The 27,888-nt window shown below is 32.5% G+C and overlaps 11 protein-coding genes across 11 annotated transcripts; 3 read left to right on the top strand and 8 right to left on the bottom strand.

Moving 5' to 3' along the window:
* Positions 1-16: 16 nt before the first annotated feature.
* On the bottom strand, positions 17-1,193 carry BX664DRAFT_334491 (uncharacterized protein). The gene is made up of 2 exons (XM_051545713.1): positions 554-1,193; positions 17-467 (listed from the first exon to the last, which is right to left on the bottom strand). The coding sequence occupies exons 1-2, from the start codon at positions 1,140-1,142 to the stop codon at positions 103-105; spliced, it is 954 nt and encodes a 317-aa protein (XP_051400857.1). The 5' UTR covers positions 1,143-1,193; the 3' UTR covers positions 17-102.
* A 325-nt stretch (positions 1,194-1,518) lies between these two features.
* On the bottom strand, positions 1,519-2,054 carry BX664DRAFT_334493 (50S ribosomal protein L33). Its single transcript, XM_051545714.1, has 2 exons — positions 1,852-2,054; positions 1,519-1,794 (listed from the first exon to the last, which is right to left on the bottom strand). Exons 1-2 carry the CDS (start codon positions 1,979-1,981, stop codon positions 1,751-1,753), a joined length of 174 nt encoding a protein of 57 aa, XP_051400858.1. The 5' UTR covers positions 1,982-2,054; the 3' UTR covers positions 1,519-1,750.
* A 106-nt stretch (positions 2,055-2,160) lies between these two features.
* BX664DRAFT_365747 (Endonuclease/exonuclease/phosphatase) lies at positions 2,161-4,766 on the bottom strand (the record flags this gene model as incomplete). Its single annotated transcript, XM_051548493.1, has 9 exons — positions 2,161-2,270; positions 2,341-2,458; positions 2,532-2,810; positions 2,889-3,533; positions 3,597-3,750; positions 3,816-3,925; positions 4,016-4,124; positions 4,199-4,590; positions 4,659-4,766. The coding sequence occupies 9 exons, from the start codon at positions 4,764-4,766 to the stop codon at positions 2,161-2,163; spliced, it is 2,025 nt and encodes a 674-aa protein (XP_051400859.1).
* Positions 4,767-6,354: 1,588 nt separating this feature from the next.
* On the top strand, positions 6,355-8,118 carry BX664DRAFT_334495 (actin family). The gene is made up of 6 exons (XM_051545715.1): positions 6,355-6,482; positions 6,562-6,638; positions 6,730-6,959; positions 7,025-7,398; positions 7,471-7,830; positions 7,940-8,118. Exons 1-6 carry the CDS (start codon positions 6,378-6,380, stop codon positions 8,024-8,026), a joined length of 1,233 nt encoding a protein of 410 aa, XP_051400860.1. The 5' UTR covers positions 6,355-6,377; the 3' UTR covers positions 8,027-8,118.
* Positions 8,119-9,549: 1,431 nt separating this feature from the next.
* On the bottom strand, positions 9,550-11,832 carry BX664DRAFT_386412 (uncharacterized protein; the record flags this gene model as incomplete). The annotated part of the gene is made up of 7 exons (XM_051549324.1): positions 11,704-11,832; positions 11,554-11,604; positions 11,337-11,412; positions 11,289-11,300; positions 11,098-11,216; positions 10,550-10,617; positions 9,550-10,472 (listed from the first exon to the last, which is right to left on the bottom strand). Exons 1-7 carry the CDS (start codon positions 11,727-11,729, stop codon positions 9,550-9,552), a joined length of 1,275 nt encoding a protein of 424 aa, XP_051400861.1. The 5' UTR covers positions 11,730-11,832.
* Positions 11,833-12,408: 576 nt separating this feature from the next.
* BX664DRAFT_350356 (Sodium/hydrogen exchanger family-domain-containing protein) lies at positions 12,409-16,166 on the bottom strand (the record flags this gene model as incomplete). The annotated part of the gene is made up of 10 exons (XM_051547625.1): positions 12,409-13,434; positions 13,511-13,946; positions 14,026-14,232; positions 14,310-14,386; positions 14,452-14,585; positions 14,657-14,849; positions 15,259-15,436; positions 15,493-15,645; positions 15,723-15,769; positions 15,867-16,166. 10 exons carry the CDS (start codon positions 16,164-16,166, stop codon positions 12,409-12,411), a joined length of 2,751 nt encoding a protein of 916 aa, XP_051400862.1.
* Positions 16,167-16,283: 117 nt separating this feature from the next.
* Positions 16,284-17,821, bottom strand: BX664DRAFT_298163 (uncharacterized protein; the record flags this gene model as incomplete). The annotated part of the gene is made up of 2 exons (XM_051542265.1): positions 16,284-16,686; positions 16,783-17,821. 2 exons carry the CDS (start codon positions 17,819-17,821, stop codon positions 16,331-16,333), a joined length of 1,395 nt encoding a protein of 464 aa, XP_051400863.1. The 3' UTR covers positions 16,284-16,330.
* A 118-nt stretch (positions 17,822-17,939) lies between these two features.
* Positions 17,940-19,378, top strand: BX664DRAFT_334510 (PRP38 family-domain-containing protein). Its single transcript, XM_051545716.1, has 6 exons — positions 17,940-18,070; positions 18,130-18,176; positions 18,324-18,450; positions 18,527-18,658; positions 18,721-18,852; positions 18,924-19,378. Exons 1-6 carry the CDS (start codon positions 17,964-17,966, stop codon positions 19,348-19,350), a joined length of 972 nt encoding a protein of 323 aa, XP_051400864.1. The 5' UTR covers positions 17,940-17,963; the 3' UTR covers positions 19,351-19,378.
* A 661-nt stretch (positions 19,379-20,039) lies between these two features.
* Positions 20,040-21,925, bottom strand: BX664DRAFT_281420 (transcription initiation factor TFIID subunit 6). Its single transcript, XM_051541520.1, has 6 exons — positions 21,846-21,925; positions 21,663-21,758; positions 21,237-21,537; positions 20,826-21,175; positions 20,376-20,756; positions 20,040-20,300 (listed from the first exon to the last, which is right to left on the bottom strand). Exons 1-6 carry the CDS (start codon positions 21,873-21,875, stop codon positions 20,091-20,093), a joined length of 1,368 nt encoding a protein of 455 aa, XP_051400865.1. The 5' UTR covers positions 21,876-21,925; the 3' UTR covers positions 20,040-20,090.
* A 118-nt stretch (positions 21,926-22,043) lies between these two features.
* BX664DRAFT_386418 (uncharacterized protein) lies at positions 22,044-22,760 on the top strand. Its single transcript, XM_051549325.1, has 5 exons — positions 22,044-22,096; positions 22,179-22,231; positions 22,309-22,381; positions 22,449-22,526; positions 22,592-22,760. The coding sequence occupies exons 1-5, from the start codon at positions 22,066-22,068 to the stop codon at positions 22,735-22,737; spliced, it is 381 nt and encodes a 126-aa protein (XP_051400866.1). The 5' UTR covers positions 22,044-22,065; the 3' UTR covers positions 22,738-22,760.
* A 340-nt stretch (positions 22,761-23,100) lies between these two features.
* On the bottom strand, positions 23,101-27,851 carry BX664DRAFT_334519 (CNH domain-containing protein). The gene is made up of 9 exons (XM_051545717.1): positions 27,631-27,851; positions 26,636-27,478; positions 26,259-26,552; positions 26,124-26,186; positions 25,896-26,039; positions 24,630-25,794; positions 24,387-24,545; positions 23,626-24,284; positions 23,101-23,535 (listed from the first exon to the last, which is right to left on the bottom strand). Exons 1-9 carry the CDS (start codon positions 27,790-27,792, stop codon positions 23,359-23,361), a joined length of 3,666 nt encoding a protein of 1,221 aa, XP_051400867.1. The 5' UTR covers positions 27,793-27,851; the 3' UTR covers positions 23,101-23,358.
* Between the last annotated feature and the right edge of the window lie 37 nt (positions 27,852-27,888).

Genomic DNA, 27,888 nt, shown 5'->3' on the forward strand with positions numbered 1-27,888 from the left:
TACAAACATATATATATTCAAAAAAAAACATGTTTTATTCATAATCAACATCCAAAAAAAAAAAAATTCTAATCTATAACTGAATGTAACGGAATGATCAAGTTATATATTGTTTCTTTTTCTTGATGGTAGATGGTTGTAAGGATCAGTCATCAAGACCATATAGGATGCAGATGCTTGAATCACACCATAGGCAAGAAAGTTAAAGATAGGTACAATTTGAATCAATAAATATGCCATCGCAGAGAATCCAAACAGTATATCCCGTCGTCCATCGCACCATTGACGCTTTTCTTGATGTGTCATTCCCATTCTTGAGAAATAAGGCTCTAACAATTCGCGCATCAACACTCGCATACCAAGTAATCCACGAATACAAAAGGATGACCATGATGGTATATATAGAAAACATAATCCAATAAGACATCCTTGTGTGGGTCCAAGTGTCTTGAATGTAGCCAATCCACCTAGTGAAGTAAAAAAAAAAAAAAAAAAAAAAGAACTCATGAATATCCATACATATTATAAAAAAAGAATGAATTATTATCATTACCTGCCAATGGAAATACGAATAGCCCAAAATATGGGATCATGGATAAAACATAAAGGATCAATCCCAACCGTACTTTGTTCCAAGTTCTAGTACCTGTATCTTTCATATTTTGCCAAACCCTGGATCGTTTTTTCTGCATCGATAGATATTGAGCAAATGTTAGTTGGTTCATTTTTTTTGTTTGTTTTCCAAGGCATTGTGGTTGTAAATGTTGTTGTTTTTCCACAAACACGAGTGCTTCCATAAACAGAGTATCCAAAGGCTGAGGGTAAAGGTATCGCATGAAAAAAAGTAAAACAAATGGTAAAGCACCTATCAGGTCATGTAATGAGGAGTGACAAGACGTGAGCATGGCATCCATGGAGAGGTGAACCGATGGTGAAAGCATCCAAAAGAAAAGTCGAAGCAGGTGGATAGGTAGACCAACCAGGATATGTGCAACACCAACAAGTAAGAACGAGAGGATGGAGAGTTGTAAAAAGAGTCGAAGATGGTGTTTTTGTCGTAACATTGGGTTTTGAAGAACAAGGTAGGTGCCTTGTACTGCATACACCATACCGAGCCATAATCCTTTCAAAGTTCCCATCATAGATATCAAAGATAAGAAAAGAAAAAAGAAGAGTTGAGTTCAATTGTTAAAAGGATCACCAAGAAAACATATACTTACCAAGAAATTCTTGACAGGAAACTGGAAAGAACAAGGTGCGAAATGACTGGTCCAATGCGAATATTTAAAAAAGATAGACGGCATTTGAACCTTTTTTTTTTTTTTTTTTTTTTTTTTTTTTTTTTTTTGAATAGATGATATTTAGGATTTGAATTTTTATATGATACAGAACTACTGAGACGGGTGGATGACAGAGATACTGGACTTTGAAAACGCAAGTACACAGAGGAAATTACTCATATTTCGTCAAAATTATATCTTTACTATTATCATTATCAATAAAAGACAAGTTTATTTTTCCCTTTTACAATTTTTATTATATAAACAAAATATGTATGTGTATAGAAATCTGTAGTATGACTAATACAGTATGTGTGGTTCTTTTTGTAGGAAGGTGTGAAGTCTAAATGAAAGGCTATGATAATAAAAAAAAAAAAATGAACAATAAAAAAAAAGAAGGATATATACAGATGTTGTATGTGTGTTGTAACAGAGGAGGGATAATGATTGTTATTTGTTGAGTGTTTTTCCTACTTTTTCATTTTGGTTTCTGTGAACAGGACATGTTGTTTAACTAAGAAAGAAAAAAAGAAGATTAATTTTGATTGTTTTTTTTTTTTTATTGACTTACCCACAGGATCATATTTCATCATAGATAACTTGGGATTAATACGAGGTCTAGACTTAATATAGTTGTATCCAGTACCAGCAGATGATAATAACTTGACCAAGATCACTCTAGCTTTTGCTTTCTTTGCCATGTTTGATTAGTGAAAAAGATAAAAAAATAAAAAAAAATAATAATAAAAAAAAAAAATGAAAAAAAAATAAAAACAAACGCCCCTCAAAAAATCCCAATCATCCAATCCAATCCCCGGGTAATCGCCAATATCAACTCAGTCCATTTTTTTTTTATTGTTAAACTACACAATACTATATATCAAATTTGTAAAAGTTTGTCTATAAACTTTTCTCGTTTCAATCTTGCTAATGCTGGATTAGTTTCCTTGAATCCAACATGGGGTCGTAAGAGTACAGTAAATGTGGACACTATAGACAAAACAAACTAGTTGAGAAATTACTTCTTTCTTTTTTTCTTTCTTTCTTTTTTTTTCGTTACCTATATGTTTTCTACGTTCTTCTTTGAAAGAAGAGGGAGCATATTTAATAGCATCTGTCAAGAAACTTGTGATATATAATAATACGTTGAGGTGGAGATGAGGGAGGTCTTCTTTCAACTACAAAACAAAAAAAAAAAAAATGAATAATCATGATATCAATCATGCTAATAAACTTTTTTTTTTTTTTTACCAATTTCACTTGATCATCAGAGTCAGAGGCCGCCAGGGCACGACTATACATATCAGTTGGAATCACAGGTTCAGGTAAACATTCCAAGAAGGCTACCAGTACATCAATCATAGAGTTTGCACCAATACTTTCATTATTGCTGTTATCGATTTGTGTGGATTCTAAATCACTTGCCACTACACCCAATAGAATCGATGTATCGAAAGAATCACCAGAGTCTAGGCATTTTCGAATATATTCAGATATAACTCGATCACCATGTGCCAAAAATAAATTGTCCTATATCAAAAAAAAAAAAAAAAAAAAAAGGATGTTACTTTCCTGTTTTCCAATTTTTTTTTTTTCATATCTGCTTACCATAGAAAGCATATTTTTATTCCAAAGGAATGTTAAGATGCGCCATAATTCTTTAGGTAGGTTTGCTTGTTGTTGTATGTGACCTTGTTCACTAGATGAAGGGGAACCTGATGATTTGCTTGCCGATTTTTTCAGAGATGGAGATAAAGAGGATGATAAAACGTCTTGAATAGGGATAGTCATCTGAGCCAGACTGTCCAGAGGTACACCAAAGCAAGTAGGTATATATTTTCCAGAAACGACAATAAAGAAATCTTTTCCATTTTCCAATCGTAGAACCAGGATATCGTTAATTTCTTGTTTACCTTCATTGAATGGAGCAGAGATGGATGCATCAATCATCAATTCAAATTGAATCACTACCTTTTCACCAGGACCAAGCACACCTTGTTGAGGACTAACTTGTAACCAAGCAGGGCAAACTTGTTCTTCATCCATCTTTGATATAAACCGGAATGGCGCTACCACTTGTCCAATATTTTCCAGTACAATCGTTTTTTCTTTGTATTCCATAAATTGAACATCACCAAATTCAATAAATGAGGTCGAGATTTGTCCTTTTGTCAAATTATCTGTGGTTTCAATCAATTGTCGAATCAAACTTTGTCGTGTATCCATCTGTCTTTGACTATCAATATGTCGAACCTATCATGATATATATATAAAAGATGAGTAAGAATCATAAGAGAATTCATCCATTTTTCTTACCTTTGCATCAAAGATGGCTTGAACTGGCTTATGATCACTTAGCATCATTTCCATACAATTATTATAAGATAATAATTTTAGCATTGATTTATGTTGATCCAAGGGTTTTTTCCAAAGAATACGATCCGTCCAAGAAGGAGCACGACGTTTGGCACTATAAAAAGCAATCATTAGAACTGATTCAATCAAACATGTTTTCCCTTCATTCTTAGGCGATACCTTGTGTCATATCGATTTGTACCAGCATCATACTTATAAGTTGGTAAAAAATGAATAGATCCTTCTTCAAACATTGGGAATGTTCGACCTGCTTGTCGTTCAATGGAAAGCTAAAAAAAAAAAAAAAAGAAAGAACGAAAAAAAGGTCAACAATAGTATATCAGTACCTATGATATTGAATATGAATAATAATGTCTTACTTGATCATAGTCCAATAACTCTTCAAGATGACCTTGATTGAGTTTGATCTTGATTTCAGATTCGGCCATATTGATACGATAATTGAGATCTCCCATCCAAATAAGGTGACTAGAATTTACAAAAATTCAAGTTAATACATATAGATCCTTCCTTTCTTCTTTCCTCTCCTTTTATTTACTTACTCTGCATGGAATATCGAAGCTTCTGCTGACCAATCATTAGTAACACCCTTGTGCTCCAAGTACGCAACACCTTCATCACCACCACTATTCCAAGAATGAGTTACATATTCAGTGAGTTTATCAGCTTGTTGAGTAAACATCAGTCGCTTTGAAATTTCAGTAAAGTCTTGATTTCGGCGTTCAGAATTGGCAACAAATGCAGCAAGATGACTTGTTACAAAGCAAAAGTAAGAATCATGGAATCGGAATCGTACAGCACATCCACCTTTATTACCCATCATATTCATCAATCCAACCCCACAGTAACGTGATTCCACTTCAGAGATATATGGCTGATGACTCTTTTTCGCAATGACTATAATCAATATGGTGACTAATTGTAAAGAGGCGACCTATCATTGGTAATATGATTAAAAACATAATCTCTTATAACTTTTCTTTTTTTTTTTTGTTAGCTTGCCTTGTAATAACTGTTTCTTCTTTGACCCAATCCATTCAAAACTTCTTCTACCCAATTATTTTCTTTTGTAGGATCATGATAAAGGTATGCTTCGGTGTTTGTTTCCATTTCTTGTAATCTAAGACAAAAAAAAAATATCATAGTTTTTAGTTTTCTTTTTTTATTTTTAATTGTTACTCTTTTATTTTACCCAATCACATAAAAGTCAGGATCCACTTGATTCCCTTCATCATCCTTAGAAGTACCTAATAACCAAGTGGAGAGTGATTCATTCGGTAAACTTCCATGAACGTTCCAAGTACCAACGAATATTCTATGTAATATCAATTAAGTATAATCTTGATTCATGATAATATGTCAATAACGCTTACTTTGAAGTTTCCCAATCAACAAAGGCATCTTCCTGATCTTGTAATCGAGCATTCACCCAATGGGACTTTGCATTATTTGATTCCACTATTGTATGTCTTGAGATAGAGGAAGTGGTGGTTGTCGATCGTCGTAATTTCATATCAGCAATTGTTTGAGCCCGTTGAAGAGGTAAGACATGTGAGATGGCACTATCATCCAGTTTTCCGGGAGAACGTCTTATACTCAATGATGCAAATGATTCTTGGCGACTGGTTGTATTACCCAAAGCTATTCCAAAGAAGGATATATATATATAAAAAAAATAAGAAGAGTTGATATAATATTAAAAATATATATGTGTTTACCTTTCATATTGATATAATTGTTTGTCCAATTTTGACTAGCAGAAGAATCTAATAAGTGAATTAAAAAAAAATCAGAGTGAGTAGAAATGATGAATATATTTTATATATTGAAGTTATTACCAACAGCAGAGTTGATGGCACCACGGAGCTTCAAGAGAAAATTAGACATATCATCTTTATCAGGAAATATAATATGGATAACTTCTTGTTTGTTTATAATTTTGACCAAAAGACCTTTCAAGACGAATCATTTTCAAAAATGAAAATCAAAAAAAAAAAAAAGATCAACACGTGTGAGGTGAGGTACAACTTTAATATGATTTTCATTTCAGTTACCTGGTTGAGAATTCTTGTCGGTGGGATTTGTCTGAGTAATTTCCAATTTGGTTTCCCTAGTGATATGTACAATTTCAATTGGTATCAAAGAGACAAATTTTTGGAATAAAATAAGACTATTATATAAAGAAAATAGAAACGAGTTAATAAAGAAGAAAAAGAAATTTAACAAAAAAAAAAAAGACATTACCAAGATTCATCTGTTGTTGAAACTTTTTCATCGAGAAAATGCTTCACCAGAGCTAGATAATATTCTTGACTTTCTTCTTTGTTATCCTGTAAATAAACGCGCACACTGTAATAAATAATGATAATAAAAGAGTTAAAGAAGACATATATAAGATGAAAGGTTATATATATATATATATCAATAAGAAAAGGATATAATATCAAGTTTATCTTCTTTGTTCAACAAAGAATTAACTTGTTGAGTATAATCTTGTTTTTTTGCTATAGCCATCAAAGGTTTTTTACAGGTGTAAAGGAAAGAAAAAGCATAAAAAAGAATAAGAGAGAAAATAAAAAAGAGAATAAGAAAAGAGTGAAATGATGAGATCTCGGACTAAGAGAGTGGCTGATTGGTTCTCCGCTATTGATATTGATCCAAAATAGACTGGTTCGCGTTTTTTTTTTCTTTTTTATTTCTTTACTCTTTTTATTTTATATAATGTCATTAACTTTGAAAGAAGAAAACTTTGTAGTCATAGACATTGGTTCATATATTACAAAAGCTGGTATTGGTACTCAAGATACTAATAAACCTCCATCCACTGTAAACTATCCTTCATATAATAATAAAAAAAAATAATAAAAAAATAAAAAAATTTAATCTATTTTTATGTGTATAATAGTTTGTCAACATGGCTGATTACAACAATCCGATCAAAAACAACAATATTGTATCTTGGGAAGATTTAGAAGCCTCTTGGTAAATGAATATATATGTATAATATTTTTTTTATAAAAAAAAAAAAAACGATTGTTACTGAACATATGGTTTATTTATTATTTCATTCTAGGCAACATATATTATTCAAGGAACTTGGTATTAAAAAAGCACGCAATGAACATCCAGTCTTATTCACTGTACCTGTACATTGGAATAAATTGGAACATGAACGACTGACTCAAATTGCTTTTGAATATCTGAATGTACCTGGGCTTTATATTGCTCCTCAACCTCTTATGGCTTTATATGGTTGTGGATCTGTCACTGGTCTTGTTGTAGACATTGGTCATAACACTACAGGTAAAAAAAAAAAAAAAAAAAAAAAAAAAAATGCAAAGATGAACTTATTATTATTTTGATATTAGATATCAATGTAGTGGTAGATAGTATTTTACAACCATCATCGAACATGACAATCCACATAGGTGGTAATATACTTAATCAATATTTACTGCAATTGTTACAAGGTGACAACAATTTGGTACAACAATGTGAACAAGCAGGTGTGAAATTAGATGAAGAGTTTGCAACATTTATTAGGGAAAAATGTGATATTTGTTATGTGGCGATGGGACATGAATTACAAGAAACAGCCTCTACAACAGATGAATCCAACCTGGCTGGTGGTATTGCTGCTGCTACTTCTGAAGAAATTACTGACAATGAGACTACTGTGGAGGAAGAAGAAGATAATAAAGATATTCCGGAAAATGTAGAGATTGAATATCAAGGACACAAGGTAAAAAAAAAAAAAAAAAAAAAAAAGTGATGCGTTCATTTACTCAATTTTTTTTTTTTTTTTGGATCTTAGTTTACCATTGGACCTTATCGACATAAAGTATATGATCCATTATTCAAACCTGATCTTATGGGTATAGATACACTATCATTACGAAATGCCATGTTTTTAGCTGTCAATAATTGTGAACCACCTGAAATTCGACCTAAACTTTGGGAAAATATTGTATTGACAGGAGGTTGTGGACAAATGCGCGGATTACAAAAACGAGTGAAAGCTGATCTTGGGCATGTGTTATCAATATCTGAAAATGCTGGTGATACTCAAACACGATTAGTTGGCTTTTTACGAATACCTGATTATTTTACTGTGCTTAAGAACAAGGAATTCCAACAATATTCTACTTGGCTTGGTGCAGAAATTGTGGCCAAGGTACAGAAAAAAAAAAAAAAAAGAGGTTACATGGAAAAAAAATATTATCATGTTGATCAGATTGGGTCTTATCTTTTTTTTTTTTTTTTTTTTTTTTTTATCTATATAGCTCGTATTTACAGATGCCAAGAATTATGTTAGCAAGGTGGATTACAATGAATCTGGTCCCTCCGTTTGTCACACAAAAAGTTACTAGTTATACATAGTATCATTTTTTTTTTTGGAAAATCACCATTTCTTTTTATTCTTATGTTGTTTTGTATGCAATAAAATAAAAATGTTCATATCCTTTATATATACATATACATATATGAAATGGTATTGAGAGAGGCAGATTAGGCTTGATGGTTTTTATGATGTCTGCTTTTGGCGAGAAATATTCTCCACGAGGATTATAAAGACAACAAAAAAGGAGACTATTGTTTACATAATACATTTGCTCTAGACTCGTTGTCTGTCAACATTGACGACAACAACAGATTCCACGTGTACACAAACATCTCCTTTTTTTTTTTTTTCTAAAAAATAAAAAAAATAAAAAAATAAAAAGAGAAATAAAAATAAGAAATAAACATGAAAAAAATAAAATAAATATGAAAAAAATAAAAAGTGAACCAAATACCTTGATGCATTCCGTGACAATTGTTTTATTTGATCCAAATCGATACATTGTAATGAAAAGATATCCATTATTTCATTCATTTTGAATATGATTATCATCCTAAATTAATTCCTTGATTATACCATAGATTAATGCAATAAAAGGGAGAGGGACAACGTGGAAATCGGCAAAAAAAAAAGGGTCAAATGTAAATTTCTATATGTAAAAAAAAAAAGGAGGCATAGCAAATCAGGGTATATAAAAAGGGGGAGGGAGGAGTGATGTGAAATCTAACTAAAGGGAAAGAAAGTATAATCCCAATGACAATCATAGATAGCAATTGCATTTATGCATATATGTAATAAGATCTCAACCATATTACATGATTGTTTATCTTTTTCCATTGTATTTGATCCCATTGATGAATCCATTGAACACTTAATGATCAAAAAAAAAAAAAAAAAATAACTATTTATTCAAAGAACAATCAAAAAATGTCTTCTCCCTACTTCCTATCATACCTTTTTTTTTTTATTTTGTAGCCTGTACCTTAGGAAAAAAAAAAAAAAGGAAATCTAAAATAAGTTTGTTATTTATCATGATGCCACGTGCGTATTGCTTTTCCCTTTAGTTCTTCTTTCATACTTATATGTAGTAACTCTAATCAATACTATACAAAGTTAGTAGTCTATTTCACTTTTAAGATATTCCATACCTTACAAAGCCCAATACAAAAGAAAAACAAAAACAATTGAATAAAACAAATAGCCTGATATCTAAATATATATCTTTTCCCTCATAAAGTTAGCTGTTCAATCAATATAAACGGATATATGTATATCCATGTTTAAAGAAGACTAAAATAGAGATTTGTATTCGGGCATGAGAAAAGAAAAAGACTATAAAACATCATCAGCAAACAAGTATATACACATATATTTATAAAAGATGGTCATTTTTATTTTGACAGATAAAAAAAAAAAAAAAAAAAAAAAAAAAGAGAGAAAGAGAGGGAGGGAGAAAGTCTATAAAGTTTGTCATAGTACTAACTAATGAAAGGGTAAAAAAAAAAAAAAAAAAAAAAGGTGACAAAGTAATGTTTGATACAAAAAAAAAAATCATGAGAATGTATTTCTGTTTGAAGGTCTAACAAGATGAATTCGAAGATGTCGTCGCATATTGGATTGAACACTGAATTTTCTTGGACATTCAGTACATTCAAAAGGTTTTTCACCAGTATGGGAGTAAGTATGAATACGTAAAGAGGATGGACGAGAAAAAGCCTTTTGACAATATGGGCACAAGTACCTACCAGTAGCTAAATCCCTTGGCAAATCCATTCCATTGACAGTAGTATGTGATCCAGTCGTATACTTGATAGGTGTTTCAGTTGGAGTCATTGTATTTGATGATGATGATGTAGATGATAATGAAGGAGTTGGTACAGGTGTTGTAGAGGATATAACATTGTCTAATTTGTTGCGTGGTTGTTCAATAAAAGGCGCCAATGGTTCAGGTTTGGTTGTCTTCAGAGAGAGATGTTCTTCAGGAGGACTATTTGAATGTGCACGATGATAAAATGGAAGTGGCGGTACAGGTGGTACGTTTGATGATGATGATGAATGTATCATATGATCGACAGTATTAGCAGATATAGCTCTACGATGAGATAAATGACGTTGTCGTTGTTGATGATGATGATGATCAATGGATGGTGAATGAGTATGTAAATGATTGGTATGATATGATGATGATGATGATGAAGATGACGGAGTTGTAAGAGAAAGATCAGATATAGATCTCTGATGATGATGATGATGATGATCTACATTATGCTGTGGAGTATTTGGTAAAATAATAGCCGGTGGAGGTGATGGACCAGTCATCCAACTTGGTCTAGGTTGAATTATATGTGAATCATCCTTGGAAGGAATAACAGGTGCAGGTTGAAAACTTGGACCATCCAAGGAAAGGTTTTGTAATTCAGAAGGAAGAGAACTAACGCTACGAGTGCTACGATGACCACGAGTAAATTTTTTATCTAAAAAAGAAAAAAGAAGGAATATTTATTGTTATATGATGTTCCATCTTTTAAAGATTTATTTTATTTTTTTTTACCTTCAGAATTTTGTTGAGATAAAAGATATTGAATAGAAGGTAAAGTAGTAGGAGGTGATGACATTACACTGAATTCAAAAAGGAGAATCAAAGAAAAAATAAAAAAGAAAGAAAAGAAAGAAAAAGGAGAGAGAAAAAAAAAAAAAAAAAAGAACTGAAGAAAAGTAGGAAAAATCACACTAAAATTTTACTTTGCGCAGCCAATCAAGTCTAACAATGCTTAACAGTGAAGAACAGAGTAGACAAAAGTCCAAAAAAGTCAAGTCAATCTTTCATAACTCAGCTTAACTTCCCATTGCATTACCGAAAACATCATGTTGTTTATTATCGTTGTTTACTATTAATCTTCTTTTTTTTTTTCTTTTTCTTTTCTTTTTTGGTTTTTTTTTTTTTTTTTTTTTTTACTTTTTTTTTTTTTTTTTTTACTTTTTTTTTTTTTTTTTTTACTTTATCATGTTTAATCATTTTATGGATCAATTTAGAAATAACAATAATAATATTGATCAACAACAACAAGGTGTAAATCCATGGTTAGCAGCAGCAGCTACTTTTTTAGGTAGTGAACTTCTTCAACACCATGACCAACGAAATGATAATGACGATAATGACAACGATGAACATCATCATTCTCACCTTTTAAGAAATGCTGCTTTATCCGGTGCTTTGGCTTATGGATTAAATAAATATCAACAACAACAACAACAACAACAACAACAACAACAATTACAACAAATTTTACCTTATCAGGGACCTATCAGTAATTATTATTATTATCCTTTCAATTCACCTTACCATTCTTCCTACTCATCTTATTATTCTCAACCAAATATGTATTATCAACAACAACCTTATTATTCACCTTACTATATGAACAATAATAATATGATGATGAATCCTTATTTCCAACAACCCTATCCATCCTTTATGCCTTACTCACAAACTCCGTACTCGTCTTATTATTATGGCGCAACTCCGCAGTATTCACCCCATCATCATCACTATACCTCTTTTTCCCCATACCACAGACTTCATCATATGATTCCCTATCAACATCCCTATAGATACATGTATTGATTTCATATATTTATTTATGTATTATTTTGACAATTCAATAAAAAGAAAAACATCATTGATGAATTTATATATATACTTACTTTCTATATTGAATGAATAAAACCATATCATCGGAAGAACGGAAACATCAAAGGGGGTGGAAAAAGGCCCAATAGGTGTTGCTGTTGTTATTATTGTCCTCATGATTTTTTTTTTCTTTTTTTTTTTTTTTTTGGTTGATGATGATCTATAGACCGTTTTAACGGAGATGATATCCATACATTGATGCAATAATGACTCCATAGTGCCAATGATAAATGATGATCATCATGATCCCAAATATATATAATAACAATAACAAAGAAAGAAATCAAAGAAAGCCTAAGCGGAGATCGACCTATTTGGTTCTTCTTGTTTTTTTTTTTTTTTGTGTGTGTCTTGGCAGATCATCCAGAGAAAAAAAAATGTCAATCATATTTGATAAAGTCTTCCGGTTTCAGAATCATTTGCATATTTCTAACTTTGACTCCCGTTCATCCTTTTTTTTTTTTTCGTTTTGGTTTGTGTAAGCCTCGGTGTTCCAAAGAAGTGGTGTTACGTTCGGATTCCAAAGCCAAGACAATCTTGCCATTTTCATGCAAAAAAAACTCATACAAGCGCGGAAATATCATCCAAAAAAAAAAATTATCGAGATCTTGTTTATTGTATGAGTGTAATATGGGTATGATAACTAAACTAAATCAAGGGAAAGAAGAGATATACAAAGGAATAAAAAAAAAACATATTAATGAAACTAAGGAATTTATTTATACATCAGGAGGAGTTGAAGGAGATCGACCAAAGACACGTCCAGAACCAATAACAAGTTTGCTATTTGTCGAAGGTGTATTGAAAATACTCCTATCTGAAGCTTGTTGTTCCCATTCATTAGTATCTTGTTGTTGTTGTTGTTGTTGAATACCATCATCATAGCCAGTTGTACCATGAACCGATTTCAATGTCATAGCATCTTGTTCTTGTTGTCGATATCCATTATTTCTAAATTGAATGCCACGGATACCTGCCAACATATTTTGATTTTCTCGTTCCATTTTCTTACGTTTTTCTCGCCAATATTCCGCCAACGTTTGGTTTCGTGCCTGCACATGTTTCTTGGTCAATAGAGGTTTTAGCCATTTCTCATCAAATGACATGAACCAATGAGGTTGATCCGGTTCAGGAATAGGTGTACCAAGAGGCCCAGAGAGTAAACCACCAATAGAAACATCAGTCTGTTCTTGCCGATATTGTCGTTGAGAAGAATTCACCATGTAATCCTCCTCCTCCTCTAAATCCATATCATCATCATCATCATATATAGCGTTGCCACCATTCATATCTAATAAATGTTCTTGAGAAGAAGATCGACTTTGATCATTTTGTTGTTGTCGTTGTGAAATTGATAATTGTCGTCGTCGTCCTCGTCGTCTAATATTGTTCCGGGTTTCCCAATGTTGAGGATCCACATCTTCTTCATCTTCACTACAAGAATCATCAGGTTCTACTACACCAGTTTTGATTTCCAATACTTGAAGCATACGATTGGTGGTACCGCCAAATATAAGAACGGTAAGGACAACCACTGCCAAAATAGTTGTTCTCATAGCTGATCCACTTTCTCCAGAAAGACTTGAAGCCAAAGCAAAAGCCACTGCTCCTCTTAAACCCGCCCAGAAAAGCATTAGTTGATGAGATCTTGGTAATATTTCGGGTTTTCCTACTGCTCGACATATTCCGTTGATGATAAACGATATAGGGGCTACCGATAAATAACGTGCAACACAGATAAAAACCTGTAGATAAAAAAAAAAAAAAAGGATCAATGAGCTTCATTTTATCTTTCTTTTTATTCTTTCATTTATTTCTTACTGTAGTCATCATTATAAAAATGGGTTTGTAATCCAATTCTGTTTGTGTAAATAGATTGACTCCAAGATAGATAAAGATAAAGTTTTCCGACAGTTGCGACAAAATTTGAAAGACATAACGTGTAGCGCGTTTGGTTCGTAGAGACATATTGTCGTAGGCATAATGCTTGAGTGTAATACCAGTAAAAAGAAGAGTGACAATACCAGACATTTGAGCAGCGTTTGAGAAAAGGTAACTACTGTAAGCCATCAAACTGATCAAACAAGCTTCAATATTTGGTAATCGATAAAGTTGGGAGTACTTGAGCATCAGAGCCACTCCTATACCAAAGAGTATACCAATAAAGGTGGAGGCTGAAAATACACCCAAAAAAAGACCAATACCTTTGAATATATTGACAGCATGCAAATCTTGACCACGGAATTTTCGTAAAGTTCTAAAAAAAGAATAAAAGGAAAAAAGGAACGATATTATTAGTAAATATAGATAATGATGATTAAAGAAAAAAAAATTACTCTGATAATACAATAGCAACAGCATCATTGAGTAGAGATTCACCAGAGATAATGGAAAATAATTGAGGATCCACATGTAATTGAGAAAAGATGGCAAGAATGGTAACAGGATCAGTTGCTGATAATATAGATCCAAATATCATACTATCCAAGAAACTAATATTGATCCCTTCCAAATGAAGCAATGCGAACAAAAAGGTTAGCATCCTAAAATATAGATATATATATAAATTAATCAATACTATTTATCATCATATCTATAAATATATTTATATATAAATTACCCAGTAACAACAGCTGCAATGAAGGTTCCCACCATGGCAAAAGTCAAAATAGTTCCAAAGTTGAAGAAAAAGTTCCTCTAAAAAGAAAGTAATAAAGAAAACCATAAGTTTTATATATAAGTTGGTGTATTCTATAACTTACCCTTTTCAATTCATAGCCAGAATTGAGAATAATGGGTGGAAGTAGTAAGTTGAAAAAATAACCTTGATTGAATTGCATCATTTTTTGGATAATAGTTCCCGGAGATAGTTTGATGATCAAGCCAACAATCATTCCTATAATATAAAAGAAGACAATATATGAATTAAAATAAGTGAAAAGTCAAATAGCTGAAAAAGTGAAGTACCAGCCATAATAGATATCACCGTTTCATGTATTGCTCGGATTTTTCGAAGTTGTAAGTAGTAACTTGCCCAAAGTGCACCAATCAAAAGAGTCATAAGAATCAAAAGTGCCCACGCCGAGTACATTTCTTCTTCCATGGGTTCATCTGGTAAAGGCATTGAAGGATCCGTTTCGTTCGCGTTCATTTCAGCAAACTGACAACAGAAACAATAATAAAAAAAAAAAAAAAGTAGAAGGAAATAAAAAAAGAAAAGAACAATTTGGAAAAAAAAAAATGCCAAGGACAAAAAATGAATGAATGAATTGTTCCTTTTGAATGACCGCTTTGGAACGAACTGCTTTGTTATCCCAATAGTAAAACAGTTCCCTCTTTTAAATGAAAAGATTCTTCTATTATATTCATGATCAATAAAAGCATCTATTCATCTAATTGACTAACAAACTGATTTTATAATTTTAGTGTTATATGTCAATAAAGTATTCATAAAATAAATAGATATTATTTCTATTTTTGGTCAAAGAAGGATATTTGATGATAAAATACTATAAGATAAAAACTTTATTAAAAAATTAATATATGTATTTAAACAAACTATATTAAACCAGGTTTCCAGGGGCATCTTTTGATTTCTTCAATTCAACCATGATTTCCTTCATACGAGCTACGTTACTATCCTTTGATGATCCTCTTGTATTATTGATTTCCTTGAGAGTACGTTCCCAAATGTTAGTACCTGTTGTCAAATCATCTTTTTCTTTTTGTCTTTCTTCTTCACGTTGCCTAGAACAAAATATCATCAGTATTCATTTTTATCACAAGCTTTTGATTGATTTTACCTGTTTCTTTCAATAGATTGTTGTTTCTTTTCATTGTATTCCTCATAAAACCTGTCGATATCTGTATGAGCTTGTTGAATAATTTCCTGTCTTTTCTTTTCAGCCTGTTGATCACGTTCGGCTAGGATTTCGTTTTGTTTTTCACGCCATTGCCTAGATACAAAACATATATTTTTTTTTTTTTTTTTGAATCAAGCAACAAATACAACTTTTTCTTTTTTTAGTAATACCTGACAGTTTCTGGTTCTTCATCGGGTAACATGGCTTGTTGGAATGCCTATGAATAAAGAAGCAGAAGAAGAAGAAAAAGAAGAAAAAGAAGAAAAAAAAAAAGAATGAATGAGTTTTGACTATTGTTGGAAGATCTCCTTTACCTGAGAGGATTCCAATTCATCAGGGTTGGGATAACTTGTTTCAAATTGAGACACTTGGTTGCTTTGTTGAATGAGATCTTCTGTGTTTAATGTAGCTGAACTAGGAGATAAGATACCAGTAGGTGAAGGAAGTGCAGGTGATTCAAGAAACGAAGGCGATGATATTCCCGGTGGTAATGGAGTTATTGCCACATGATCGTCTGTGAAGAAATCGGCATCTTCACCCAAAGCTGCACGTTCACGAGCAAGAAAATCAGCAGTAGGATCTTCAGTGTTAGGACTTCCAATGTAGTCAGACATGGTAATTATAAAAAAAAAAAAAAAAAAAAAAAAAAAAAAGAAAAAGAATGGAAAAAAAGAAACAAGAACCAATAAGAAAAAAAAAAAAAAAGGAATTCAAATAAACGGAGACTAAATGCTCTTTCATGCGAAATCGACATTTTATTGATAATATAGGTATAAATCTAACTATCATCATCAGCATTCATAGCATCTAAATAATCCTTGACTACTGGGTTTTGCATCAACTCTTCAGATAATTGAGATAATGAATCCACAGATTGTTGTAATCGTTGTCGTTCTTCATCTCTGTATCGTACAATATGACAAGTGAGATTGCGTTCAGATAGATCGTCACTTTCTTCCAATATCGTGTCGTGGTCTGATATTTGTTGTAAATGATATCGAGATGCATCTAATAACATCATCACCACTCGCAGTTGAATCACAGGTGCATGAGGTAAAACTTCCACTGCTGACGACAAATCATTCCATGTTGTTAATTTCTTTCCTTCCAAAGATAGTTGTACTGAAGATGATTCTGTTTTTGTTTCTGTTGTTGTTGTTGCTGAAGATAGGTTGAGTTGTTCTAATTGACATGATGTATCATCATCATCGGCAAGTTCCATTTCGAGACTATCATCTTGATCCAATGCTGCCAGATACATCATACATATAGATTCAAAAGTCCAACCTGTCTGTCCAAATAAACCAGATTGTGAGGGTTGGGTCAATACCAATAAAGGTTTGAATTGGTCCAATTGTTGAAGCCATTGACATTTGAGAGCACTTTCTTCATCCATACCAGGGTTCAAAAAGGGAGACAAAGAAAAAGTAGTTTGTCCTACCACTGGATTGTCTTCCAAAGTAAATCCATGTAAAAAGAGTAATTCTTGATTTGGTTTTTGTCCATAGGATAAACAAAGTTCAGTACCATCACGTATGGGCACATCAAAAGGTACAAGATCAAGTCCATCATTCGAGAGTTGCCATCGTATCGTTGGTTGGGTGCTATGATTAGCCAAATCAAAAAATGGAATTAATGCAAGATCACCAGTACCATCATCATCATCATCATTGTTGGTGTCACCATTCGTCAATCTTACTACGCGTGACCAGAAGAGAGTATCTGCCAAAAGCCAATCTTCAAATGTCATATCCCATAGAGCGTGTAAATGATCCCATTCACGTTTCAGACTTGCTTGTTTTGCACGGATTGACGAGGCTATACTTGTTCCTTCTAAAAGTTGAAATAAAAGATCGTCAGGGTCCAAGAAGAGTACATGGTTTTCTTGAAAGAAGGAAAGACTAGGAAGACTGTGAATATAATGTTGCCAAAAAGAAGATTCGTTATTTTGTTTTTTGTCCTGATTTATTTCGTATGCCAAAAATAAACGTAAACTTGTTCTATCATTCCCAGGTAATTGAATACGTTGGTCCAAAGGAAGCGTAGAAGGTGATAAAGCAGTATCCAAAACGTTAACAAATTTGGTTGATAATGTCAATAATGTGGAAGCTGTCAATACAAGGTTTTGTGGAATATGAACAAGGGAAGAAGTAGAGTCGTTCCAAGTCGAATTGAGGAATAAACCGTGTCCAGCATAGTCTGTTTGTTTGATGTCGACATTGTTATAACGTATCCCCTGCTCCTGACACCAAGTGAGAAATTGTTGCATGGTCAAGACGTAAAAAAAAAAAAAAAGAAAAAAAGAAAAAAAAAAGCGGAGTTGTATATCAAAAGGAATGAATTTTTTTTTCTTCTACCTTCTTTTTTTTTCTTTCTCCTTTTCTTTTTTTTTTTTATATGTACATGTCAGTATGAGTGAAGCCAATAGACTTGAAACATGGGGCAATGAAGAAACCATGAATATGAACCCAATTATATATCAAAATATTTTAGAATCGCGTTATTTCAAAGCTCTATAGTAAGTTCAAAGTTTTATCTTACATTTATACATATTAATAATTTTATTATTACTTGTAGTGAAAAATCTACCTTTCATGAAGTCATCAACGAAATATACAACGAAGGTACTGGCTCGCTACCAATTTACTTTGTAAGATGTTTATGTGGTGACATGTGGAATGATGTTACATGATCAGACATATCTTAAGAAAACAAAACTATAAAGACTATTTTTTTTTTATTTACTTGTATAATTTTTTTTTTTTTTTTAGTGACGAATATGGCACCTTTTGTGACTGGAACAACTCCTTCCACTGCATTTTGTTGTTTATACAAGTTATGGACTATGCGACTTACTATCAAACAATTGGAACATATGATTGATCATAAAGATTCTGTGTAAGAAGAAAAAAAAATATATATTTTTTGTCTTTTACACACTTTGATTGTAGTAACCATATTTTCTTATATTTAGATATATTCGTGCTGTTGGATTCATGTATTTGCGTTATGTTTGTGCACCCGCCCAATTATGGGATTGGCTTGGATACTATTTGGATGATGAAGAAGAAATCAATGTTGCCAATGGTCCCAAACCTCATATGATGTAAGTGAATTAGCTTTCAATATATATATATATATATATTTACTCATATGATTTTTTAATAGGACAATTGGTGGATTGTGTCGTATGCTGTTAACTGAACAAAAGTATTTTGGAACCATGCTACCTCGTATCCCTGTACCTATTGCTCGTGATTTGGAACAAATGTTGATTGCTTACGACAAAGAAAAGACAAGGTAGGAAAATAAAGATGATGATTTTTTTTTTTTTATGATTTTCAGAGAATGTTAATATTTCTTTTATATAGAGATACAAAGGGTGATCAAGGAATTACCAGTCGTCGATCACGATCTCGCTCACCTTCTCGATCTAGTCGTCGTGATCGTAGTCGTAGCCCCTCTCGTCGCCATCGCCGAAGAAGTCCAAGTCCTTATCATCGTCGTCGACATGACAGCAAACGACGAGATGAACGTGATGAGTTAGATGATTATGAAAGACGGTCTCGACGTCGACATGATAGTCATAGACGACGGGAGGAACGGGATGAATTGGATGATTATGAACGACGACGACGACGATACGAACGTAGCCGATCTCGCGATGATAGACGTTCTCGATACAGTGATGATGATAGTAGTGATGATGATAGAAGACGGCGACAACGACGAAGAAGTCCAAGTGTTACTAGGGATCGTCAAAGTGAATATAGAGGATCAAGAGACCGTCGATATTGAATGACCTGAATCTTAGTTAGTTAGCTAGTTTTGTTTATTATTTTTTTTTAAAAAAAAAAACTTTAATGATAATAATAATAAAAAAAAGCCTTTTTCTATTTTTTTTTTTTCTCTCTCTCTCTTTTTTTTTTTTTCTTTCTCTTTATGGTTTTCTTAAAGTACAAACGACTCCTATGGAATTGACAACAAATTTTGAACAAAAAGAAGAATCATTATCCCAAAATACGTTAAAGAAATCCGAACCCAATATACCCGTTAGATATTATACACCTCAACCAGAACCTAGACGTACCAGTCTTTATGTACAAAGTAAAAAAAAAAAAAAGACATCATTGAATCACCGCCTACTAAGGTTCATATACATATAGACTATACACCCACTCCAAATCCTGAAACAGTAGTTGTTCAACAACATGGTATTGCTTCTGACAAGTATCCATGTTGTATTGGATGGTAAATAAGAAGAAGATTATCCATGTTTAGAAAACTGACTTATTTTTTTTTTTTAGTTTATTGGCTTGCTTTTTTTGTTGTATGGTAAAGAATGAATCATCTAGTTTTCAAGAAAAATAAGTCATCCTAGAACGTTTCACTCTTTTTTAACTCCCCCCTTTTGTGTCGGCCAAACACTTCCATGATATTACATTTTGCATTCTCACATTAATAATAAATTCATTTTAGAAACAATCCCTTTTTTTATTATTTCAACAAGTTTTATTGATCAAATTCTATAAATAAACTTATTGTAAATGTTCCAAAATATCCTTAATAGCTATTTTTCCTTGTTCTTTTTCTAAAAATGGTTGTCCAACCAAAGTCCCAACATGTTCAAGTAACTTGGCCTGGTCTTGTTCAGAGGCTGTTTCACCATCTTCCATTTCGGATCCTAATTTTATTTGTTCTTGTAGAGCAGTCTCTTTCGCTTCCTTTGAGATTTGTAATAATGTATCCTACCAAAAAAAAAAAAAAAAAAAAAAATGAATCCATCTTTGTTTTCTTTTTTTTTTTTTTTTTTTTTAATTTACCACTAAAGCTTCTTGGCATTTCCTAGCACCTTCCAATTTCAATGGACTTGTACTACTAAGAGCATGTTGTAAACAATTTTGATCATAAAACTTGATATTGGGCACCACAAGTACACGAGTGACTTCTGTTCCTAGTTGAGAGAGTCCCTTGATTGCACCATATTGTGTTGTCAGAGGTTTTGTTGGATCCAAGAATGCGCGTAGTAAAGCTTTGGCAATACGTGGTTGTAAGGTATGATATGATTTTCCATATTGATGACAGATAGATGCAATCAAAGATGCTGCTCTATCACGTGTACTCCAGTGATCTTGTTCCAAAGGTTCTTCACAAATAGTTCGACCAACCAAACATGATAAAATAGATGGGATCAATTGATGTAACTATACATATATTAAAAAAAGAAAAGTAAATAGGATGAATCAAATTATGTTTTTTTATTATCAACTTACGTAGGGTTCCACGAATAAATGTTTATTATTCAATATGGAATAAACCGTTGATAACATGGCATCCAATACATCTAGATTCTTATGATTTTGAATCACCTTCTTTTGAATATGTTGCACAAAGTATGGTAAAAGTTGATGTAATCCGGGATCATTCCGTAAACTTTCAAATGCTTGGGATCGTAGTCGTTCATCTTCGCTGACAATCGCATCGGTGATCCGTTCAAAATACATTTGGAGTTCCTTGGATAATATATGCTTGACAAGAGGTTTGACATCGACTTGATCTGTTGATATACCGTTCGTTGTAGTTTGTGTCTTTGTCTTTTTGGTCAATAAATCAGATTTGGCATCTAATAGAAAAAAATAAGAAATTCATATATATGTTTTAATAAAAAGTATAAATCAACTTACCGCTTGGAGTTGGATTTTGAGGAATAGCCGGTTGTACACCTTCAATAGCTAACCAATGTGCAGTAAATGAAACATCCAATGGGATCTTGGGTAGAGGTTTATTCAGTATTGTATCGAAATCCACTTCTTCGTCTTCTGTGAAATAAATATTTTGATTGTTGACCGTAGTACGTCTGAATTTGCTGGCATCTCCATAACCATATCCATATAATGGTTCTACATTCTTGACGCGTAATGCTGCATTGATATCTTCCACCATAAGTTTTGATCGTTTGGAATGACGCATAAACTTGGTTGCTTCCTAAGTTATTATTTTCAATATTATTTATTATTTTGATCAGTCAAATAGTTTATCCAGAAAAAAAAAAAATAAAAAGTGCATCATTTTTCCTTCTATTTTTTTTTTTTTTTTTTTTTTTTTTTTACCTGAATAAGTTCCTGAACTCGATAATCAACATCTTGTCCTAAAGCAGTTGCAACATCGTCTTTCAAATTCGAAATACCGAGTGATTCGCCTATATTCTATTCATTGTTTTCCAAACAAATAAAAACAAAAAGAGAAAAGATACCTGTTAGTAAAGTTAACGTGACTAGTTCACATAGTATTACCTTAATAGTATCTTTAGGTATTGCGCTCATGTTTGAAAATAGACTAAAATAAAATAAATGTATTTGATGGTTGAAAATGGGTAAAAGAACAAGTAGAAGAAGAAAAAGAAATAGCTTGGGGAAGAGAGAGAAAAAAAAAAGGTCGGCATTTCAAATATCCAGTCACTTGGGCATATTACAAGAAGACCTTTTCTTCCACACTTGTTCACTTTTTGCCAATATGTCTTCATTGGGCCAGCAGATTGAACAATGTATTGATATCATAATCAAGTCAAAGATGGATACTAAACTTGTCTATTTTTTTTTTATTATTATTATTATTATTTTCAATAGTATTTGCGAAAAAAGAACATTTGGCTGAAGAGATCATTATTAACAAGCAAATGGTAATATCAAAGACCAAGAATACAAAATAACAAGAATTAATCGTACATATACTTTCTTCATGTTGAATTTATTATAGCTGATAGATTATGATCGAAAACGTAATAGTAACCGAGAAGCTTTAAACCAATTTAAAAAGAATTTGAAAGATGGTACGGTTTTTTTTTTTCAGTTATATAAAGGCATAACTCAATTTTATATTCTCTTTTTTTTTTTTAGAAAAAAAAGTTTGGATCAACTTGGGTGATATGTTTATCAGATTACCAACCAAAGAAGCACAACAAGTGATTGAAAAAGGTAAGTTAAAACAAACAAAGGGGGTAACTGTGAACTGATGTATTATACTTTTTTTTTTTATCTAGATCAAACAACACTGACAGAAAAAATGGATGAAACAAGAAAAATCATCAAGGACATGGCTACAGAATTGCAACAACTGGAAGGGAAGAAGGAAATGCAAGGATTTAATTTGACAGGCATGAGTGCCAAAGATTTGTATTCTATATAATTAGATTTAAATTTTTATTTATGATTTTTTTTTTTTTTTTTTTTTTTTTTTTTTTTTTTTGCATTTGTACATATTAAACACTTCTTTTGACACTCTCACTTTTTTTATTTGATGTACAATAAACACTATTTCAATACTTAGCATCTTCCTCTAGATATTCTATTTTTGAAAATGTGATGGTTTATTCTTTGATGATTCTCTTTACTGGTATTTAGTGTTAGTCTTAGTTATCATCATTACATTCTTCTTTAATAAAGTCATATTCTGTTTCATCACTATCATTATTACTTTTTATTATTTGACACTCTGTCCTAGTGAATGACACGCATCAACCATCCAAATTCATGAAAATCATCAATTAGAGTTGTAGATAAAAAGGAATCAATGGTATACCCTCACTTGGAGATGACCACTTTTTTTTTTTTTATTATTATGACTTGTTAAATGGTAACTATACAGAGAGAGAGAAAGAAGAGAGGAAAAACGAAAGGATAGTCTAAAAAAAGAATGGATTGTATTATGCATGAAACAAAATAAAAAGAAGAGTTGGATCATATAACAAAAAACCAGGTAGAATATATAAAGACAATGGATATAATACGGGCGTTCTAGTGGATGGAACTAGTGTTGATAATGATTAAGTGTGGGAGGTTCAAAATTGGCCATGAGTTGGAAAACATATTGATAATCAGGTTTGAAAGGATGAGCCATACAACCATGAATCACAGGAGAGAATGCATCGTTTGTAAATTGAAGACATCGCATATGAACACCAGCAAGAATTTGAACCAGCTCACCCTATGAATAAAATAAAATAATTTCATATGAGTATATATATATAAAATGGAGAATGATCTTTTTTTTTTTTTTTTTTTTTTAGGAACTTACAGTTTCCACATGACGAATTTCAATAAATCGAGCATCAAAAGCAACGACATAGGGATAATAAAATGCAATAGCTTGAGGAGTTCCTTCCCAGGCAATCCATGCATAAGCTTCTTGTACAAAGGAACCATGAGTATCCACCAAAAATGCAAAAGCATCGTAACACAATAAATAATGTTGACGGCACTTGAATAAACCAAGAGGTTTGAGATCGGCACGTTGTTGTACAAAAGCAAAATCAGGATGTTGAATATCAGGTAGATTTCGATTCATGCTCAAGTTTTCCAGATCAATCACTTCAAACCCACGGGGACAAACAACAACGATACGAGCTTTCAAGAAATGCACAGCAGATGAATCAGCTCCAACATAGAATTCTTTGTATACCTTGAACCAAGATGGTACCTTGCTGAAAAGTCCAGTCTTCGCTGCCAGGAATTTGCTATTTGCAGGATCACGCAAATCTCCACACACAGGTTCATAAGCCTTGAAATGACTATCCAATCCACGTTTCTTCATTGCAATCACAAGAGGTCGACCATGACAAGTTCCCGCATTGAAATATGAAATATGTTGTGCTACCTTTTGATTGGGTTTATAACTTGATTCTTTATTTGATGTAGGATCCAATGCTTCTAATGCATACGCATATAACGTTTTATCTAAAAGAAATAATAATAAATGGATTAAGAAGAAGAAGAAAAAAAAAAACAAACCTCTTTTATTATATGGATAGATTGTTTTTTTTTATTATTATCACTTACCAGCCAAGATCATGAGTATATGAGGTTCAGGAATCACTGCCATTTGATTAACATCCGGAAGTGCCAGAACTTGTCGAATACTGTTTGTATCACCTTCAATACCCATCCATACACCAGCGACTGTTCCTACTGCAATCATCCTAATCCCATTTGATCCTTCTATTAAACCAAAATAGAAAAAAAAAAGTTCATTAGTTTTTCTGTCTCTTTGTCATCCCTTTCCTTTCCTTTTTTTTTTATTACCAAATTGTACAGAACATGTCACCTTGCCATATTGAACTTGACCACCAGATCCTCTAAAAGTAGTATCACTAAGAGATCTAATTTCAAATACTTGACGAGATAAATCTCTTTCTTCCAATACCGCTTTTGCTTCCACAACCTTTTCCTTCCAAGTGAGACGAGCTTGTGCATTTTCAGCAAATAAAAGATGATCACCACCAGAACGACCCAAATGATGAAATAAAAGAGGATGATTGTTGTTACCAAATGATGTTGCTGAGACGAGCATTCCAGTATGAGAAGTGACAGTACTTGAATATGTACTGCTCATAGATCGCATTCCCAAAGAGAATCCTTCTGTTGCTTCTTCCAAATGTAGTAATGGCATGGGTATGGGACGTTTGGAGATGAAATATTCGTATTCATCATCAGAGATCTTGCTATTTGAATTGTTGCCTTGCATTTTCTTTCGTCGTGTCATCACCAGCATATGATCGAATAAAAAGACATAGATTTCAGTTGATTCCACTACCACATGATTGCGTCGTGATAAGGCCCCTTCATGTAATAACAATCGACCAGGTTCAAGTAGTTGGAGATCGTGAGGTTCAGTTGGTTTGCATCGAATACGATCGTTGATTTCATAAATACGCAGAGTATTTTTGCTACCCACCGTACCTTCATCCATCGCTGTAGCAATTTGTCGTAAAATATCAGAGCATTCAGTCAAAGTAGCCTTATCAGGGTGATCATCCGGTGTTTTCTTGAGAATGGCGCCGATCAGTAGAGGATAACGTTGTAAACGAGTGACAGGCAAGATGATAAAATGGCGAAAAGGAAGTTTTCGTGTTTCTGCTTGTTTTTCCCGTTCATGTACAAAGTTTTGGAAAAGAATATTGTTAACCATTTCCTTCTTGATAGCATATTCCGATAAAACAACATGAGGTCCATACTGTCGATAGGCTTCTTTGAATCGTGGTAAATGATGTAAAAAGATATCCCCAATTTTGTCGACGAATCCAGATACATTATTTGCTTGACATAGTGATTGATGATCCCGGAGATCCCGATACAAGTCTTTGTGTATAGCCAAAAGATCCAAATAATTATTGAATACATTATCACAGAAAGCATCCCGTCTTTCAGGTTCTATACATTGAGCTTCACGTAAAGATTTGGCGAACAACTAGTAATAATAATAACAATAAAAAAGTATTAGTTTTTTTTTCTCTTGATATCATCTTTTTCTTTTTTTTTTTCTTTTTTTTTTTGTATTTCATATTGTACCTCGTCCAGCAAATTGAGATCGCGCACATAATCTTCTTCGGTATAAATAAGTTCATGGATTGCTTCTTGTCTTGCAATTTCTGAAGGAGGAGTGTTTTGAAGTACATCCTTTGCAACCGTTGCTGACCAGGCACGAGACATTGTCTATAGAAATAAGAATAGATAAGTTGAATGTCTATCGAGATATAGACACATATATATATATATATATTTTATTATTATTTTTACCGTATCATGAGATGATGCCACTGATGAAGACATTGATCCACGTCTTTCTAATCCATTTTGTTTCTTGTTACAATAATAATATAAAAAAAAGGATTATTAACCTTCATCCATATTTGATTACCATTTTTCACTTACGAGTTTTTCAGTTTTGGGTTTGTTTGGACAACATGGAGCATAACAACCACCTTGACCAGGTAAACAAAAATGAGTATAACATCGAGTGAGATGAGTATAGACACCTTGAGGAATTTCATCATCGACTAATAAATAGACTTCATGATTGGTTTTATACAAAGTGTTCCGTCGTGCTGATTTTTCCGAATAGGTGATTGGACTAATAACAGGAGGAGACGTATGCATCAAAGCCCGAGTCACTTTTAAGTAGAGAGAGGAAGGTAGACCAGAAGGTAAAATAGATCGTACGATTTCCTAAAAGAATGAAAATAAAATCAGATTAGAAATGAATATATATATATATATATATATATATATATATAAAAAAGAAAACTTACCACTGCTTCTTCACCATTGAAACTAGTTGGATATTCAGCTGTTGTAAATATTTTACGTCGTTTAGTTACCCTTTTAACTTGATCCACAAAATGAGTAGCTAATTCAGAAAGTAATGCATAATTGGGAAAGGTCATTGTATCATCATCAGGGTCAAAAGGTCCATACATAAGTTCGTGAATAGTAGGTGGTTCGGATTCGATGATTCTTGCCAAAGGAGAGCTGGGAGTGGAATACATTCTAGGACTCAGGAGAGGAGTACTATTAGTTTGTTGTGATTGATGACTACGATTACTTGAAATACTATCAGAACGTTTAGTGGACATGGCGACTTCTCTTGTCAATGAACTAGTACGTGTTGTCAATACTACGGTGTTTTTGTCTACAGTAACTTGTTGTAATTTTTCACGAGGTGCTGAAGAACCTAAAGAAGTAGAACGACTAATGCTGAGCAAAGAAGAAGATGAAGGAGCCAAAAGTGGACTTGATCCTGCTGATGAGCTACTAGAATTGGAAGTAGTGGTGGAAGTTGATCGTAGAAGGTAAGCTTTTGTTGATTGTTGAGGAGTAGAAGTAGTTGCTCTAGGAATAGGTGAACTATCATTATTATTATTGTTGTTGTTGTTATCATTATCTTCGTCATTATTGTCCACTGAGGCTTTCTGTTTGTGTCCTATCATACAAGTATGTAATTGACTGTTGCTACTAGATGCACTATCTGTTTCTACTTCGATAGAGCTAGAGGTATCATGTTGATCATTATCATGGTGATAGTTTGTACTAATGTCGAATTCTTCTTCATATGTTGAAACACGATCTTCGTCGTCTTCTTCTTCTTCTTGTTGCTGTTGTTGTTGTTGTTGTTGTTAATGATATATAGATATAAATATATATATATATATAAAGAGAGAGAGAGAGAGAAAAAAAAAGAATAGAATAGAAAAGAAAAAAAGGTTTAATAATAACAATAAAGAATAATAATAACTTTTTTTTTTACCTGTATTTCAGTTGTAAAAGCTTCAGTACTAAAATTATTATTGAGAGGTGAAGAAGGAGAGTCAAAGGATAATTCTTGTATAAAGGAGTCCAAGTCGTCATATAAAGAAGTTAAATTTTCATGGCGGTTTTGTTCATGATGAGAAGGTTGATATGATGCCATAACAGCAACTTTATTATCATTAGAAAGAAAAAGAAGAAAAAAAAAAAGGTACAAAAAAAAAAAAATAAAAAATAAAAAATAAAAAATAATAGTAGA

Source organism: Halteromyces radiatus, assembly GCF_025201355.1.
Source record: "Halteromyces radiatus strain CBS 162.75 chromosome Unknown BX664scaffold_4, whole genome shotgun sequence".
NCBI lineage: Eukaryota > Fungi > Mucoromycota > Mucoromycetes > Mucorales > Cunninghamellaceae > Halteromyces > Halteromyces radiatus.

Bases quoted from the DNA above. Each gene is read 5' to 3' on its own strand.
- BX664DRAFT_334495 (XM_051545715.1), top strand. From the start codon at position 6,378: ATGTCATTAACTTTGAAAGAAGAAAACTTTGTAGTCATAGACATTGGT. The intron at 6,960-7,024 runs GTAAAAAAAAAA...TTTTGATATTAG, and splicing joins CATTGGTCATAACACTACAG to ATATCAATGTAGTGGTAGAT. The intron at 7,831-7,939 runs GTACAGAAAAAA...TTATCTATATAG, and splicing joins GTGCAGAAATTGTGGCCAAG to CTCGTATTTACAGATGCCAA.
- BX664DRAFT_281420 (XM_051541520.1), bottom strand. From the start codon at position 21,875: ATGAGCGCAATACCTAAAGATACTATTAAG. The intron at 21,759-21,845 runs GTAATACTATGT...AACAATGAATAG, and splicing joins TACCTAAAGATACTATTAAG to AATATAGGCGAATCACTCGG. The intron at 20,301-20,375 runs GTAAATTAAAAA...TTTTTTTGGTAG, and splicing joins AATGCCAAGAAGCTTTAGTG to GATACATTATTACAAATCTC.
- BX664DRAFT_334493 (XM_051545714.1), bottom strand. From the start codon at position 1,981: ATGGCAAAGAAAGCAAAAGCTAGAGTGATCTTGGTCAAGTTATTATCA. The intron at 1,795-1,851 runs GTAAGTCAATAA...TTTCTTTCTTAG, and splicing joins GATGAAATATGATCCTGTGG to TTAAACAACATGTCCTGTTC.
- BX664DRAFT_334519 (XM_051545717.1), bottom strand. From the start codon at position 27,792: ATGGCATCATATCAACCTTCTCATCATGAACAAAACCGCCATGAAAAT. The intron at 26,553-26,635 runs GTAAGTTTTCTT...TCATTCTTTTAG, and splicing joins TCAATGGTGAAGAAGCAGTG to GAAATCGTACGATCTATTTT. The intron at 26,040-26,123 runs GTAAAAATAATA...TTATTTCTATAG, and splicing joins TGGCATCATCTCATGATACG to ACAATGTCTCGTGCCTGGTC.
- BX664DRAFT_334510 (XM_051545716.1), top strand. From the start codon at position 17,964: ATGAGTGAAGCCAATAGACTTGAAACATGGGGCAATGAAGAAACCATG. The intron at 18,071-18,129 runs GTAAGTTCAAAG...TATTACTTGTAG, and splicing joins CGTTATTTCAAAGCTCTATA to TGAAAAATCTACCTTTCATG. The intron at 18,659-18,720 runs GTAAGTGAATTA...ATTTTTTAATAG, and splicing joins GGTCCCAAACCTCATATGAT to GACAATTGGTGGATTGTGTC.
- BX664DRAFT_386418 (XM_051549325.1), top strand. From the start codon at position 22,066: ATGTCTTCATTGGGCCAGCAGATTGAACAAT. The intron at 22,097-22,178 runs GTATTGATATCA...TATTTTCAATAG, and splicing joins GGGCCAGCAGATTGAACAAT to TATTTGCGAAAAAAGAACAT. The intron at 22,382-22,448 runs GTACGGTTTTTT...TTTTTTTTTTAG, and splicing joins TAAAAAGAATTTGAAAGATG to AAAAAAAAGTTTGGATCAAC.
- BX664DRAFT_334491 (XM_051545713.1), bottom strand. From the start codon at position 1,142: ATGATGGGAACTTTGAAAGGATTATGGCTCGGTATGGTGTATGCAGTA. The intron at 468-553 runs GTAATGATAATA...TTACTTCACTAG, and splicing joins ATTCGTATTTCCATTGGCAG to GTGGATTGGCTACATTCAAG.